The sequence below is a fragment of the Poromitra crassiceps genome, assembly GCF_964638095.1.
Source record: "Poromitra crassiceps genome assembly, contig: HAP1_SCAFFOLD_179, whole genome shotgun sequence".
Classification (NCBI taxonomy): Eukaryota; Metazoa; Chordata; class Actinopteri; order Beryciformes; family Melamphaidae; genus Poromitra; species Poromitra crassiceps.
In genome coordinates, this window is record NW_028152201.1 from 20,177 (window position 1) to 38,222 (window position 18,046).

The 18,046-nt window shown below is 45.7% G+C and overlaps 1 protein-coding gene and 1 pseudogene across 2 annotated transcripts; both read left to right on the top strand.

Annotated features, from left to right (window-relative positions):
* Positions 1 to 4,163: 4,163 nt before the first annotated feature.
* Positions 4,164 to 9,024, top strand: LOC310770693 (N-lysine methyltransferase setd6-like; annotated as a pseudogene). The gene is made up of 9 exons: positions 4,164 to 4,184; positions 4,831 to 4,911; positions 5,260 to 5,404; positions 6,071 to 6,212; positions 6,502 to 6,696; positions 7,117 to 7,246; positions 7,489 to 7,684; positions 8,392 to 8,528; positions 8,836 to 9,024. The product of its transcript is annotated as an N-lysine methyltransferase setd6-like (transcript).
* Positions 9,025 to 9,222: 198 nt separating this feature from the next.
* LOC310770694 (histone-lysine N-methyltransferase, H3 lysine-36 specific-like) lies at positions 9,223 to 15,351 on the top strand (the record flags this gene model as incomplete). The annotated part of the gene is made up of 12 exons (XM_083663426.1): positions 9,223 to 9,315; positions 9,426 to 9,476; positions 9,595 to 9,826; positions 10,330 to 10,486; positions 10,585 to 10,790; positions 12,063 to 12,175; positions 12,271 to 12,540; positions 12,693 to 12,809; positions 12,930 to 13,071; positions 13,251 to 13,360; positions 13,688 to 13,895; positions 14,585 to 15,351. 12 exons carry the CDS (start codon positions 9,223 to 9,225, stop codon positions 15,349 to 15,351), a joined length of 2,466 nt encoding a protein of 821 aa, XP_083519552.1.
* Positions 15,352 to 18,046: the final 2,695 nt, after the last annotated feature.

Genomic DNA, 18,046 nt, shown 5'->3' on the forward strand with positions numbered 1-18,046 from the left:
GACTGGCAGGACGTGACGTAGTCACGTGGATCCGTGTCAGTCCCAGGGGGTACCACGCCACCTACGGGTGGGTGGTCAGGTTTTAATGAAAAGTAATTTTGGAGCAAAATAACAGTCTTCCATAGGGCTGCGTTGCAGCGTTTAAGGCACTAGTGAGAGCTCTCGTTCTCACTCGTAAAACCTGGGTTGTAGCACAACCCTAACGTTTTTGTGAACCTCAAGTCAAAGCCTTTTCCCCCCAATATTGTATTTTAATTTGTCAGAACAGTGCATAGACAAGACCAGTGCTGACCAATTTGGGGCCCGCGCTCTGTTTGTTTTGGCCCGCCACGGATTCGGGACTTTTTTTTTTTTTTTTTTTTATACCACAATACATTTTAATGTAATTCCACAACGTTTATTTTTGGCCCTCGGCCCTCCACCCAGATTGAGTTTTGGCCCTTCATGGGAAAGAATTTGGGCACCCCTGGACAAGACAAACAAACATGCTCAGACACAGGGCGGGGGGGGGACATATTATTGACATTCAATATTACAACATGATTACCAGCCGCATAATGTGCTTATGAGAGATATTGTGCCTGGGATCCCACGCAAGGGTCCATGACAAAGCAGCCGGGCGAGTCACCCCATCACCCCGTCACCTCATCAAGGTAGGCTAGAAACGGCTGTCATAGACTTTGATACAAACCTGGGAAGCTGTTCTATGAACATTCAGCTTTGGTTTTGCTGCTGCAACATGGGACCCACCAAACTGAATTAGATGAGAGAGAGAGAGAGAGAGAGAGAGAGAGAGAGAGAGAGCGAGAGAGAGAGAGGGAGAGAGAGAGAGAGAGAGAGAGAGAGGGAGAGAGAGAGAGAGAGAGAGATAAAGAGAGAGAGAGAGAGAGAAAGAGAGGGAGGGAGAGAGAGGGAGAGGGGGAAGAGAGGGAGGGGAGAGAGAGAGATGGAGAGGGGGAGGGGCTTGTTTTGGGTCTGTGTAGACACTTTATTAGCAATACAAAATAACAGGTTTTTGTGAACATCAAGTCAAAGCCTTTTCCCCCCAATATTGTATTTTAATTTGTCAGAACAGTGCATAGACAAGACCAGTGCTGACCAATTTGGGGCCCGCGCTCTGTTTGTTTTGGCCCGCCACGGATTTGGGACTTTTTTTTTTTTTTTTTTTTATACCACAATACATTTTAATGTAATTCCACAATGTTTATTTTTGGCCCTCGGCCCTCCACCCAGATTGAGTTTTGGCCCTTCATGGGAAAGAATTTGGGCACCCCTGGACAAGACAAACAAACATGCTCAGACACAGGGGGGGGGGGGGGACATATTATTGACATTCAATATTACAACATGATTACCAGCCGCATAATGTGCTTATGAGAGATATTGTGCCTGGGATCCCACGCAAGGGTCCATGACAAAGCAGCCGGGCGAGTCACCCATCACCCCGTCACCTCATCAAGGTAGGCTACAAACGGGTGTCATAGACTTTGATACAAACCTGGGAAGCTGTTCTATGGACATTCAGCTTTGGTTTTGCTGCTGCAACATGGGACCCACCAAACTGAATTAGATGAGATAGAGAGAGAGAGAGATAGATAGATAGATAGAGAGAGAGAGAGAGAGAGAGAGAGAGAGAGGGAGAGAGAGAGAGAGAGAGAGAGAGAGATAAAGTGAGAGAGTCAAGATGGACAAGAGGCTGTAGGACCGGTTGTATGATTGGTAACACCCGGCAAATTTTCTCCATTAGCAGTGCTGGGTTTCAACAGCTACTGAATATGTTGTGTTCATGTGCCATGTGTTGTGTACAGTACAAGCAAACATGGTAAGGAAATTCCACTCATGTTCTGATACTGCCCCCTTGTGGGTGAAGTATAACAAAGCGAGCATCCACAAACTTCAAGTTGCTTATAATGACTGACTGCATCGGACTGTTGCAGAGTCAACACTTTTCAGCTGCTCATGAGAAATCTGTTGATGTACAAGTTTATTTGTGAACTGAATGTTTCACAGAATGCTATTATCATGCTGCTGAGTATAATCCTGCTTTTAATGATGTGACTCACATAATGTGGACATTTTGCTATAAGTGCCTTTTATAGTTTCACTGTGCTTTTAAAAAGTATTTTCATTTAATTGTTGTTTGTTTTTTTATGGACTAATGTGTTGCGAATCAAAGTTGATTGATTGATATTACAAGATAATTACAACATTTCTGATCGACCATTATTATATTTACCATAGTCAGCTTCAGCTATATTCAACAGAGTACCACAGGGATGACATATTTTTGCAGGCGGAAGTCCCGGACTTCCTGGATCTTACGGGGGAAAGTCAATGAGCTTTTAGAATGGGGATTTCACTTAAATGCATCAAATAAGGTCTGTGGTTAACAAAAGTTTCTGGAAGCGATAATTTGGGGTCAGCAGGATAATCTTCACCAACTTGAATCACTTTTAGGACTTTTGAAACGTAAATGCGTTTTTTAACGAAGCCGTTACACTCAGCGTCATCAATACTCACCAGCGTGTGTGTGTGTGTGTGTGTGTGTGTGTGTATGCATTTTTTTTCCCTCTATAGGGGAGAAATTAATAGTTAGAACACCAGAACAAACAATATAGCCTGTAACCTTATAAACATGTTATAATAGCTACATTTCAGGATTGCCCGACTATAAAACTCTTAATAAGGGTTAACATAATAGAATAAAATCATAAAATGATTAAATTTGTTGGATTAAGAAGGACAAGGCTGCAGATATATCTCGGGGGGCCTGTTCTTTCTTGGAGTATTGCTGGTTGGAGCGAGGGGTTCAGCTCAGCTTTGTTAAAGTACTTTTTTCCTAAAATAATGAGTCTTTCCTCTAATGTCATCAGGCCAGATATCTGGTGGCAATAGTTTGTGTTAGTATATCTGGGGAGCCTGTATGACATTCGTATTGCAATATTTTGGACAGTCTGGAGTTTTTTCAGTTCTACTTTTCCTATATTGCACCACGCCGGCATTGCATATTCAAACAGCGGCCTAATGTAGGCTATGCCTGGAAAATATGAATAGCAATTTCGGGTTTAGCTCCACCATGTTTCCTGCACAGCACTTTAAGGTGGTTCAGTCAGAGGCTGACCAGTAGTAGTAGTAGTAATCTTGGTACCTTGTAGGGACAGCTCAGGACGGACAGTCCTCTTCAGTCCCTCTGTTCCTCGGAGTGGATAGAAGGGCGGAGGGGATCAGGGAGGCAGGCTGTTACACTCAGCATCATAACCCTACTCACCAGCGCGTGTGTGTGTGTGTGTGTGTGTGTGTGTGTGTGCGTGCGTGCGTGCGTGTGTGTGTGTGTATGCATTTTTTTTCCTTTTCTTTTCTTTTTTTTTTCTATAGGGGAGAAATTAAGAGTTAGAACACTAAAACAAACAATATAGCCTGTGACCTTATAAACATGTTATAATAGCTACATTTCAGGATTGCCCGACTATAAAACTCTTAATAAGGGTTAACATAATAGAACAAAATCATAAAATTAACCTTATAAACGTTATAATACAATCCAGGATTAACCGGCTATAAAACTCACCATGAGGATTGAAATGATAATAGAATAAAACCATAAAATCATAAAGTGATTAGGCTACATTTGTTGGGTTAAGAAGGACAAGGGGGTGCTGCAGATATATCTCGGGGGGCCTGTTCGTTCTTCGAGTATTGCTGGTTGGAGCGAGGGGTTCAGCTCAGCTTTGTTAAAGTACTTTTTTCCTAAAATGATAAGTCTTTCCTCTAATGTCATCAGGCCAGATATCTGGTGGCAATAGTTTGTGTTAGTATATCTGGGGAGCCTGTATGACATTGGTATTGCAATATTTTGGACAGTCTGGAGTTTTTTCAGTTCTACTTTTCCTATATTGCACCACGCCGGCATTGCATATTCAAACAGCGGTCTAATGTAGGCTATGCCTGGAAAACACGAATAGCAATTTCGGGTTTAGCTCCACCAGAGGCTGACCAACTGTAGACAGCTCTTTATATAGCGCAGGTGACGTCACACGTATGAACTCACCGACGCCCCGCCCATTGTAGTATATATATATATATATATATATATATATATATATATATATATATATATATATATATATACACACACACATATATATACTCCAACACAGCCGGAAATGAGCAATATTCCCTTCAAAGTATAAGGTATATATATTTTTTAACATCGTTTCATTATTATTATGCCTTTATTTTGAAAGCAATAACCAGGGGAAAACCCCCGTTTTGTATTGTGGCTGGCTTGACGCTGGTCCCCATGATCTCCAAAACAACAATAAAGTAGGAGAGAGAAAACATGGCGAGCGGAGAGGAGGCCACATACTTTGAACTTTGATGTAGCCTAGAAAGTTCGACAGCTTGTCTACCTGCCAATTTGTGTGAACTAGCTCATCTTATCTAGGCCCGTTTCACAGCAACCGTTTTGACGTGGCAGCAGGATGTAAAGCAAGCAGGTATAACCTATAACAGTAATGAGGGCCCTGGCACTGGAACTCCTAAATGGAATTGAACCATTTGTGTGTGTGTGTGTGTGTGTGTGTGTGTGTGTGTGTGTGTGATACCTGTTTTACTTCCTGCATCAAATTGTTTGCTGTGAAATGGATCCTAGCCCCATAATGTTACGCTATGTTCTCCGTATACACTCTGGAACTAGCGTCACACAAACTTCCATAAGTCAGTTGGGGGACTCGGCTGTTCAAAACGCTCTCCTACCCGTCTCTGACGTCCGATTGCAGATGCAAAGATATAATGATGTTTATAATATCCATGTGACTCCATTGCTGACAGGTAGACGAAGGCTCAGAGCTCAAGCCTCTGCAGAACTTTCTACAATGGTGTGACCGAGTCGGCCTAGTGCTCAGCAATAAGGTCATTGTTCTCACAATTTACACAATAATCTCAGATATCCTTTTATGTATGTAGGCTATTACTTAACCCATTGATACCTGATGCAGCATTTGCGTGTATACATCCCTCATTTGTGTGTGTATCCCTTTAAGACTGCGAACCGCATTCACGCGGTTCGCGGTCTTAAAGGGATACACACACAAATGCTGCATCAGGTATCAATTTTTTAATCTGTCAAATCAACATGTATATATGTCTGCCTGAATCTGTCATTCAAAAGAGGTAGAGCCTGATATACAGTAGGTAGAGCCTGATATAGGTGAGCGAACATCATTCCTTGAGCTGGACGTGTCTCTCTCTCCCTCCCAGGTGTATGTGAGCAAAGAGGGGACAGTGGCAGAGTATGGCATGCTGGCTAAGGAGGACATAGAGGAGGGGGAGGTTCTGTTCACCATCCCCAGATCTGCTCTTCTCCACCAGGCAACAACTAAGGTCTCTGCCCTGCTGGAACAAGGTGACAACAAGCAGGGGAAGAAAAGCATGAACGGACCTATATACTGATATTTAACGAAATTGCTCACCCTAAAATCCAAAATACATATTTTCCCTCTCCCCTGAGTTGTTATTTATCCATCTAGAGATCATTTTGTGTTAGTGGCGCTCGGCCTGTGGTGCTCAATTTGCAAAAATAAAACATTTGAAAAGCTCAACAGCAATGTCTCTTTCCAGAAACTTTCCAGAAATTATGACCCGGTTACTCAAGATAATCCACGGACCTTGTTGTGAATGTGAGCAGTTTCATGTAGGAACTATTTTCTTTTGACCAAACTACACCCACTAGCTGCTAGCTAGCTAGTTCTGACATGAAACTGCAGCTAGCAGCAGCTAGCTAGTGGGTGTAGTTTGGTCCAGAATAGAAAATAGTTCCTACATGAAACTCTCTATGGAAAAATCTTTAGGGCCGATATCTACAAAACTCGGGCAACTAACACAAAACAATCTATGGATAAATAACACTACGGGGGAGAGAAAAAATATGTATTTTGGATTTTAGGGTGAGCTGTCCCTGCATTGGATGTATCATGATAAATACCATGTATGTAGTATTTCTTCCCCCAGCTACATGTGCGATTGAGGCTGATCTCACTGTCTCTACGCCTTCTCTCTCTCCCCTTCCCAGACAGGGCCTCTCTGGAGAGCTCGTCGGGCTGGGTTCCCCTGCTGCTGGCTCTGCTGTATGAGTACACGAACCCGCGGTCCCAATGGAGTCCCTACCTCTCCCTCTGGACTAACTTCAGGGCGCTGGACCAGCCCATGTTCTGGTGAGGAACAGTCTTCAATCAGTGTATACGTTTCCCAGCAAGAATGTCTACCTCCTGAATTGATTGGTTTGAAAGTAACAAAGCAAATTTACTGATGTAGATGTAAGCTATATTATGGTGTTTCTGCACTGCACTTCCCAGAGGTCAGCTGTCAATCAAACAGTGTCTCAATCAAGCAATCAATTAATTAATGAATTCCAGGCCTGTCTAACGTGTTTAGAAGAATGCTGCTGTTCTGCGCTCAGTATTTGAATTCTAGCATCCTTCACTTGATTGCTTCTTGTCACAGGTCCAGAGAGGAGAGATCCAGCCTGTTGAAGGGAACATGTGTTCCCTAGGCGGTGGACAGAGACCTGGCCAACATCCAGAGGGAATACACAGACGTGATCCTGCCCTTCATCAGCAGACACCCGGATCTCTGGAACCCCAGCACACACACCCTGGAGCTCTACACACAGCTGGTGGCCTTTGTCATGGCCTACAGGTTAGCAGGCAAGAGACCAACCGCGTTTGGGTTAGGGCTGGGCATTTTAAGTCAATTCAATATTCAACTACTCTCATCAAATTTTGATATATCATATTACTCAAGTACTTGCAAAACATACAGTATAATTAATTATCCTCCTGGAAACACACAGGCGGAACTAAAGTTTGCCTACGCCAAACAGTTAATTTTGTCGGTTGACTGAAACACACAACCAGAACCAAAGTTTGGCTACTAATTTCATAGGCTATATGCCTGTAAGAACATCTCTTACCATCTCATGTTTTCACCTTTATGTCAATTGGCCAACAACAGAAAACGGCGGTCTTCAACTCCCGGTTCTGAATGAAATGACAAGTCACAGTTACAATCACAATAAGGGAATCTTCATCTTCACCTTCTCCTTTCTTATCGCTGTAGTTTCCAAGAGCCCCACGAGGAGGAGGAGGACGAGGAGGAGGAGGCGGCCCCCAACCCACCGATGATGGTTCCTATGGCCGACATGCTTAACCACGTGTCGAGTCACAACGCCAATCTGGAGTACACACCGGTGAGGGGACACGCCCACTTCGTTATAATTAGCTGCACGCACGCACAACCTCTGAGTGTCACTCGCCAAACGTCAAATCTAGTCGCCAATGGCGCTTGACGGATGTTCATTTCGGGCCCTGCTTTCTTTTAATGAGTGTCCAACTATGTCTTTCTCTCTGTCTCGTAGTCTGAGTCCCTTCTTTTTCTGACCCATATCCTCTCTTCTCTCGTTCGTTCTCTTACATCCTGTGTCTTTCTCAGGACAGTCTGAAGATGGTTTGCGTGCGCCCCATTCGAAAGGGGGACGAGGTATTTAACACCTACGGCCAGATGGCCAACTGGCAGCTGCTGCACATGTACGGCTTCAGCGAGTCGTACGCCAGCAACAGCAACGACACCGCCGACATCCCCATCACCAACCTCTATAGAGTCTGGTCCCCTCCGGGACTGTCCTACAGCAGGTCAGTGACAGTCAATACAAATACCAATGCTCTCTGTCCTTTTCACACCATATCAGCAGGCTGCAGTCTTAGGGCCTGTGTGTGTCCACCTAGCATCTTTTTCCGACGTTAAACGCTGGGAGTGCGCTGGGGAGCGCTGATCCCAGCTCACAATATACAAGGAAGCAACGTTAGTTCAGTGCGGTAGGAGCTTGATAGCTGACAGCTAGCAAGCTAACAACACAGGTAGGTAGGCTACGCTATTAAAAGCAGTAAGCACAACACTCACCAGAAATATTAAGTGTCTAGCCAATCTGCTCCCACAATTGAGCCTTTCTGTCTCTGTTGCGATAGTTTCTCCATATGATTAGTTGCCAGAAAAGCAGCACCCGACACCAGCGTCTTTCTGAAAAGTTAAATTATTCTCAGCTGGGAGCGCTGGGAGCCGGCGCACAAAAACCCGGAGCGCTTTGAAATAGACGCTGGGTGCAGCGCACTTTCTATAGACGTCCGTGTGCGCTCGCATACGCTCTCCCCCCATTAGAAACAACTGAAAAAAGATGCTGGACCTGAGGAAAAGACGCTAGGTGGACACAGGCCCTTAAAGGAGAATTCTGTTTTTTTTACAACCTGGACCTTATTTCCAGCTTTAAATATGATTTTTAAGTCACCACAAGTCAGCCTTCCTCTAAAACGTGTCCTCTCCCTCCTGCTCTCCTCCCAGGTGTTCAGTCTGATCTGGACGGGCAGCTGGTGGAGGAGAAGTGGCGGATGCTGTGCGAGACGGTGGGAGAGGACAGAGCCTTTATCTTCGGCAACCAGGGCTGCCTCACAGACACGGAGCTCCACACCACGCTTAAGGTGAGCGAATACACACAACAGTGCTGTTTACATGTATTGCCTGCATTTGTACTCAAGTACCGGTACTGAATACTGGACAAATCTCCTTAAATTGCTCTGGCATTCATTTATATTTCATGAAAAAAGCATCTCAATTGAGAGCCTTGCAGATCGCCTCGCAACGCTCTATTGATACAATTGATACATATATACATATGTATATATATATATATATATATATATACATATATATATATATACATATATATATACATATATTGATACAATACTCTATTGATATTGATACAACGCTCTCGCTCTGCTGCAGAGACCCCAGAAAAAACCCATCTACCTCTCAAATCTGGTAAATAGATACTTCAGTGTGCTGCGTATTGTCATCGTCATCTTAACTGTGCTGCGTATTGTCATCGTCATCTTATCCAGTATCAACTATCCTGCAGTACCATGTAGAATAGGTGGCCGCTGCAGGCCACAACTCTTTATTGAGTTTGAATAAGTAATGCACACAGTAGTCACATGACCTTTGTGATATTCTTTATTGAGTTTGAATAGGTAATGCACACATTAGTCACATGACCTTTGTGATATTCTTTATTGAGTTTGAATAGGTAATGCATACAGTAGTCACATGACCTTTGTGATATTCTTTATTGAGTTTGAATAGGTAATGCACACATTAGTCACATGACCTTCAATGAACCAAGACCGAAAGAGGCCGAGGAAGCTGTCCCACAAGGTTCTGGAATGCACCATAGAAGAAGTGTCTGCTACTCCTCCAAAGAAGAAGGTGTGTTGCCGCTGAGAAAGAGACGAAGAAGAAGAGTTCCAATAGACAGTTTGGAGTAGTTTTGAAACTGTTGCTGTATTTTCACAACCTGTTCTGTCTTTGCTTTCTAGGAGTCAAAGAGAATTACCTCAGAGGTCAAGAGGGTCGTCACGGACACTCAGGTACACAAGAGTACACAAGTTGAAAATTAACCCAATAAAAAAACATGTTAGTTAGTACCCAAACAGTGTGATGCCACAATTATACACTCATAACACGATGACACCTTGCCATGGACAGGTTGCATCTGTGAAGAAACAAAAGCCTGTGCCCAGCACATCGTCTGCCCCGGTCACTGCGGTCCCGCAGCCTCCAGAGAGCAGCGATGTCCTCCTCGTGGCCGCGTCTCCCAGCCCCCCAGGCTGTAAGACCCCCAAGCAGGAGGCAGACACGGAGGACTGCAGCATCGGGGACAGACAAAACGTACCCAATGGAACACTAACTCCCAAATCTGAGGTCTGCACGTCGCATTGTTCAGTCAGTTCAATTCATAACGCTCGGTGCTTATGGTCATAACTCGTCTTATCTAAAGGGAAACAGAATCTTTCGTTGGAGGCCTTTCTTCACTCTGCATTCCTCATCTCTCTAGGTGCTCGCTCCTGGTCTCAATGACCTTGCTTCCTCCAGTTGAGAGCTACTGTATTTCCACAGGGTTTTTATCAGGATGTAATCTGGATAAAGTCATTCATCCTTAGATGACTGTAACTCTATTCTAGCATCGATCAAAAGTCTCAAACTCTCGCATCTCTCGTTTTACAATGTAAAGAAGATGCTGCGTGTCATCACCGGCTGAACAAGAATGTCTGATGTTACAAAACAAATTCCTGCTTTTTCATATTAGCAGCGCAAAAATGAGCCACAAAATACAGTTGTGCACTGGTTTTGTTGAATAGTGTAAAGACGGTAAAGACGGTAAAGACGCTTTCCACTTTGTTGCCGTCTCAGTGATGTGTTGTGTCTTGCTGCGGCCTGCAGGGGGCAGCCTGCTGTGCTGTGAGGCCTGTCCTGCTGCTTTCCACCGGGAGTGTCTGAGCATGGAGATGCCCGAGGGCAGCTGGTTCTGCAACGACTGCAAAGCTGGGAAGAAGCCTCGCATCAAGGACCTCCTGTGGGTCAAGTGGGGACGTTACAGGTAAGGAGAGAGAAATAGTCTCCCCCTGTTATTGATAGTGGTTCTCTTCTCACCAAAGGCTGATGAACATTTGACCCTGGGGTCTCTCATTGCTCAAGGTGGTGGCCCGCAGAAGTCTGTCTCACCAAAGACGTCCCAAATAACATCTTGAGGATGAAGCATGAGGTGGGAGAGTTCCCGGTGCAGTTCTTTGGCTCCAAAGACTTTGTGTGGACGTACCAGGCCAGAGTCTTCCCCTACATGGAAGGAGACACGCAGAACATAGAGAAGATGGGCAAGGGTGCTGATGCAATCTACAAGACAGGCATGTAGCCTATTAACTCATTGAGTGCCAGCCACTTTTGGAGAACGGACGCTCCCAGTGCCAGAGTTTCAGAGCGTTTTCAGTGATTTCTCGAGGCCCACAGAATATTGTGTGATATTACTATGTAAACACTGAACACGCACAAAGAACGATGAGACTCTATTCTATCATCTGCAAAAAAAAGTTTATTGATCCCATTTTCCGTTCTTTAGTTATGAGCCGGAGAAGATAGCTTGATTCATCCAAAAATAGCAATTTTTTTCTAGAAGCTGAGATAATTGGCCTTTTGTGAAATTAATCATTTCAAGCACATCACTGACTCTGAAGCTAATCTTTTCTAATGTAGTCACACCTCAAAAATAATTTCCTTCAATAAAACAGTTTAGGCCAGGGAATTTTGTTTGGCAGAATAATATTTTTAGCTACAACCAGCAGCGCTGGCCCCTGCGTGCGCTGCTGGTTGCAGCTTCTTGCTGGTTTTGATTTGCTGCTGGTGGGCATCGGATATTCTGGCTTGCGTTTGTCAATCCTGTCCTGCTGCCTGGGTCTGTCTGGGTGTTGCGTGCTGCTCTGCGTGCCCCCCCCCCCCCCCCCGCCCCGCCCCGCCCCGCCCCGCCTCGCCTCGCCTCAACTGCACACTCCTCCTCCTGTCTGTGGTGGCTCTCTGCTGAGTTTGCTGTGCGCACAGTGAAGGGTGCGGACAGCCAGGCTTTTTTACAGCGTTCCGCGTGTTTGTCACCGGCAACGATGCTTCCAGTTGAGCATAATAACAACTCCACGGTGTGGATGTGCGGATTTGCTGTCGCAACCGACACGGAGCGGCTCAATTGTGGGAGCAGATTGGCTGCTGCAGGCACAGCTGCAGTAACGTGCTTCAGCATATCGATGCATACGGATGCGATGCGATTTCCGTTTCCATAACGACTTCTTCTTTGTTTTTTCCTTGCCTTTCTGTTATGTGGAGAGCACTGTCGCCACCTAAGGGTTCTGTAAAATAGGTTAGACACATCCAATAGCTATAATATTTGTACATCAGAGGCAGAAGGCTTTGATCGACGCCCCACCGTCAAAAAACGCAATTGACGAACATGTCCGTCCTTGGCACTCTACGTTACTATTTGAAATGACGAACATGTCCGTCCTTGGCACTCAATGAGTTAACTGTCTTTTTTTGCAAGTGCTCGATTGAAAATGTTATTACACATTTTTAGTTCAGTTGGCTCAAGTTATTATTTTAAATAGTTTAAGTAAACACTGTATCTGTTCTTGTAGCCCTGACTGAAGCAGCAGAGCGCTTCAAAGAGCTGCAGGCGGAGAAGGAGATGAAGCAGCTTCAGGAGGAGAGAAAGAATGACAAGAAACCTCCTCCATACAGACACATTAGGGTAACAGCGTATCAACAAAAACACACTTTGTTAGACTGACCAATAATAACGATAACATGTGACGCTTAAGAAAAAAAACTGTGCCATTGTCTCAGGTGAACCGACCAATCGGCAAGGTGCAGATCATCACGGCCGACCTGTCGGAGATCCCGCGCTGCAACTGCAAGGCGTCCGACGAGAACGCGTGCGGCGGCGACTCGGAGTGCATCAACCGCATGCTGATGTACGAGTGCCACCCTCAGGTGTGCGTGGCGGGGGAGCGCTGTCAGAACCAGGCCTTCACAAAGCGCCAGTACACCAGCGTGGAGATCTTCAGGACGTTGTCCCGTGGCTGGGGCTTACGCAGCATCTGCGACATCAAGAAGGTAGGCAGCCCGGGAGAAAGCCGAGAGAATATTTTTGATAAATGTGATATGAACTATCCACATTTTCCTCGTTCCCTTCTGTTTGACCATCTCTTCTTTGCTCGCTCGCTTCTCTCTCTCTCTCTCTCTCTCTCTCTCTCTCTCTCTCTCAGGGGGCCTTTGTGAACGAATATGTGGGAGAGGTGATCGATGAGGAAGAATGTCGAACCAGGATCCGACATGCTCAGGAGAACGACATCTGTAACTTCTACATGCTTACACTGGACAAGGTGAGTCTGAGTCAAACAAAACAACGTGGTGCACGCCGGGGGAGCAGCACACACCATTTGTCATTCAAATGAAATGCTCGGTGCGTGTCCTAAGCCTACACTTGTACGTTGTTATGTCAGGACCAGATCATCGATGCCGGGCCCAAGGGCAACCAGGCTCGCTTCATGAACCACTGTTGCCAGCCCAACTGTGAGACTCAGAAGTGGACTGTGAACGGGGACACCAGGGTGGGACTGTTCGCTCTGCAGGACATCGCAAAAGGTCCCAACTCGTTGTCTTTTTATTGATCATATTATTATATCATATTATATTATATTATATTATATTATATTATATATTATATTATTGATCATTTATATTATCAGTGAGTAATATCAGAATGCAGATGATTTTTGTTATAATCTGAGTACAGTGTGGAGCTAATGCAGTACATACAACAGGTGTGGACCTGACATTCAACTACAACCTGGAGTGTCTTGGCAATGGGAAGACTGTGTGTAAATGTGGAGCGCCCAACTGCAGCGGTTTCCTGGGTGTCCGACCGACAAAGGTGAAGACTCACATTTCAACACTTTTAGCTCGGCCTGATTGTGATATTGCTGTCAGACTACACCAAATACATAAAACATTTGGGAAAATAGTAAAATTCCCCCAAACTACTGTATCTCTGAACTATCTCATTAACCAGATCACACACATTTAGGCTATTCTATGTGGTCTCCTTTTGATAACTAATGTAATATTGTTTCACTTCCATTCACTGAGCCTCCCCTGAAACTGCTTGGAGGCAACCCCCCCCTCCCCCCGGGGAGGCCCGCCTCCCACTTTGAAAACCCCTGTGTTAGACCATCTTCTGAGCGTCTTTGTCCATGTGCAGAACCAGCCGTCTGCAGAGAAGCTGAAGGAAGGCAAGAAGAAGGTCCCTGGCAAGAAGAAGACCAAGCAGGAGGTGACCAAGGAGAGGGAGGACGAGTGCTTCAGCTGCGGCGACGGGGGACAGATCGTGTCCTGCAAGAAACCCGGCTGCCCCAAGGTCTACCATGCCGACTGTCTCAACCTGGCCAAGAGACCTGCAGGCAAGTGGGGTGGAGATGCTTCATTGTATCACATGCAGTTCTGCCAAGAAGGCTTCGTACCTACTATTATATTATACTACTAAAAATCTGTGATTTTTTTTGTGTTTTTATGACCAAGAACAACACTGGCAGGTCTCTGGCACAGCTGACAGTGGTCTGTAACTGACATGAATAATGAAATCACATTTTCACAATAGAGACACTAGCTGATTAGAGTGGGGATCCAACTGAGAATAGGTCATACATCATCATGCAAAATATTGGAATAATAATACTGCTTTGCCATTTGCTTTTTTTGGCTTTAGAACAAAAAGTTTTGCAATGCTGATGTCTCACTCATACTAGCACGGACCTCCATCAATGAACAGTTGAAAAAAGGTCATCATTTTGGCGTTTCTACAGCAGAATAAAATGTAACAAAAATTGCGGTTCATTTTTCTGCCCCCACGACACATGGACACATTTTTGTATTATGATATATTGAATTTCAATATATTGTCCCATCCCTAGAAGCCAGAAATCTCAGCACCTGGCTAAACCATTGGTAATCATTAACAACCCTGGCAACCCTCTGCAGTTTATTAATGTCATTTTTATGCTATGGGACAATAAACATTGTATTTATTGCACCTTTAACCTCAAAATGACCAAATCATGTTGGCTTATCATGATCAATAAGCGTGAACTTGTGTCTCCAGGGCGATGGGAGTGTCCGTGGCACCAGTGTGACGTGTGTGCTAAAGAGGCGGCCTCGTTCTGTGAGATGTGCCCCAGCTCGTACTGTAAGGAACACCGTGAAGGCATGCTCTTCATCTCCCGGCTGGACGGCAAGCTGTCGTGCAGCGAGCACTACCCGTGCGGCGCCGACCCCCTGGAGCCGGGCGAGATCCGCGAATACGTGCCCGACGACGGGAGCCCCGGGGCCGCTGAGGCCCTGCCCCCGCCTCCCTCCCTGGTCCCCGAATCCAGAGCCGACTCTGCCGCCACCGGCCTGCCCTCCTCCCCCCCCGACGGGGAGGAGCGGGACCCTCCCCCTCGCCTCTACATCAACACAAAGACCGCTACCTCGCGTTTCTTACCCTCCAGCAGCAGGTCCTACCTTGCGGACAGAACTGAAGGGTTCTCCTCTCCTTCCTCCTTCTCCAAGGGCGAGAAGGAGGACGGCGAGGTAGAGGACGGGGATTTGGACGAGTTAGAAGTGGAGGAGGAGGAAGATGAGGATGATGAGGACGACGACGAGGACGACGAGGACGAGGACGGCGACGACATCGAGGAGATGGAAGTCGTGGTAGATGAGGAGGATGAGCAGCAGTACGGAGGTGAACTGGTGGGGGAGGAAGAGGAGGAGGAGGAGGAGGAGGATGAGGAGGGGGATGTGTATGACACTTGGGGGGACTACGTGGGGGACGACACCGAGGAGGGAGAGGTGGACGAGTGGTGGAGAGTGGAGGACGATGACAAGTGAGCCGGCTCGCCTCCCTCTTCGGACTCGGCCAATCCGCTCCCTCGAAGCCACTCTGCTCTCGACAGAAAAACTAAACGTAGGAAAAGACTATACAGTAGAGTTTGTTGGTTTGGTACCTAGTTGAGTTTGGTACTCTCCCCTCCTCTCCTCTGGTTCCCCCTCTCCCCCTCTGCTCTCCTCTCTGGTTCCCCCCCTCTCTCTCCTCCTCTCTCCCCTCTCCTCTGGTTCCCCCTCTCTCTCCTCCTCTCCCCCCTCTCTCTCCTCTGGTTCCCCCTCTCCCCCCTCTCTCTCCTCTGGTTCCCCCTCTGCTCTCCTCTCTCCCCTCCTCTCCTCTGGTTCCCCCTCTCTCCTCTCCCCTCCTCTCCTCTGGTTCCCCCTCTCTCCTCTCCCCCTCTCTCCTCCTCTCCTCCCTCTCTCTCTGGGGGTTCCCCCCACCCACCCCCATCTGCGGTCGCCTTTTATACACGTCCCAAACAACGCAGGACAACGTGATTGGCTGGCTCAGATACGTATCGTCGCCGTGAAGTCACATTTTCGAGCAGCCCCTGTCAGCCGACAGCGCCCCCTCCCCGTGCGGCTGAATTATGCTCACCCTGCCGTGAAGGGCGCGGGGGTGGAGCGAGGGGCGGGCGCGTCAAATTACGTAAATTTGTTGGGCGTGGTTATTCGCTAGCTCCAACGGCCGCTCGCGTTGTGCCTGATTTTTTTTCTAACAGCGCGAGCTTCTCTCCAAACATGTCCGCTTTCGAGCCACTGAAATCAGTGATTTCTAACCCCACATAGGATAAGCAATAACCACGCCCTGTGGCGCCGGGATTGGCCAGGAGCAACACTGGAGGGCACGCAGCACAGCGATTTCATGAACCAACTGAATAGCTCTTGAGAAAGGACAGCGATTTCGAGAGCGGACATTGAGAGCGGACATTGAAATGAATTATGGTCACCTTAGCATAGTAATAATAATAATAAGCATAATAATTGTAATCTACACAATGTACACAATCTACAAAAACATGCAATAATATAAACGGTGTTGTGTTCACGTTCATAGCTCATATAATATAATGTATCATATCGTTAATTTCAAGCTCGATTCTTACCCAGAGAAAAGGTAGCCTACAGCACTGAAAATATAACAAGCAATAGTTTTTTAAACATCTTTATTTAAAAAGATGAAAAACCCCAGGTGCTTTAGTCCCAAGCTTCAATGCTCCTGGCCAATCCCGGCGCCACAGGGCGTGGTTATTGCTTATCCTATGTGGGGTTAGAAATCACGCTACGGAGACAGGAAGACAGCAGAAGACCCGCCCCTGTCTTCCGGTGGCCTGTGCTGCAGTGTTTTCGTAGCACAGCACGGGGCTATTATTACTTCCGCCCATAGCCGGAAAACTCGGAGCGAGGTTTTTCCATCCAGGCTAGCTAAGATGGCAGTATATTTATGTATTTATTTTCTACTTAATGTGATGTGTGTGACATTAAAACAAAACAAGAATTAGCTGAACACTGCAATAAAGACTTCAGGCCCCCCCCCCCCCACCACACACACACACACATAAATAAAGAGAGAGAACAGATCACATTGGAAAAATACATAATTAGTCAAATAAAAGATGACACGCTGGCTGGATCAAATTAAGTTTCAAAATATTAAATACATCCCCCATACATCATGTAGGATGGATTTGATGGTAGCCAAGGTGAATGAGGTGGGGGGCGACCTGTTGTCGGCCAGCCAGTAACTGAGCCGGTGTCTCACTCGACCCTACATGTTATTAGATCTTATAGTATTTTATTTATTTTATTTGATTATTTTTTAAAGTATGTTTTTTATTAGGATTTGATGGGTTTATTTATTAATAGCACAAATTGTCTTTTATCTTATTTTATGTTTATTTTTATTGGTTATTCACTGTGCCCCACTTTCCCATATCATTCTCCCCCCTGCGTGGCAGGCACACCCACGCATTACCCTCAGACTCTGACAAGTGCTTGTGGCACTCACACTATCACACACTTACACACATCCAGACATACACACAACAGTACACATTTTATAACAGTCATCACGAGGAACGCAATGGAAATAAGCTGTCAGCTTTATTGCGTTTTTATCCTTTTGATAATGGTGGGCCTGTGTATGTATATATGTATGTTGTATATACTGTGTATTCATTATCAATAAAGAACTCAATCAATCAATCAATCAATCAATACAACTTCCCTGGATACATTTGGTGTGTCTCAGACTCAGCTCTGTTTGAGGCAGATAGAATCCTCCTGGCTCTCTGTCTGTTTATGAGGAGAGCGCACAACCTCTCCCTCTGCACTGTCTCTGATCTCCACAGGCTTAAAATAACGTTTACATTCATTCACCCCTTAATTCATGGAAATCCCCCTTAAAATGAAGTTATTAATTGAGGAAACACATTGAAGCCCCTTTAAACAGCCCCTTAATATGGCTGCTTACTTTCTAATGTAATCACATGTAAGAAAATTAAAGGACATAAAAAAAAATCCCTTAATCTCGTCTCCAATCAAATAAATCCCTTCAAACCCAATGGTATCAACCCTTACTGCTTTTCAAGCTATGTTATTTAAATTGTTAATTAATGTTTATTTAATGGGGCAATCAAGAACATTTCAGCGATCAAATTAATCCCCGCATCCAGGAACAAACTCCACTACTTAATAAAAA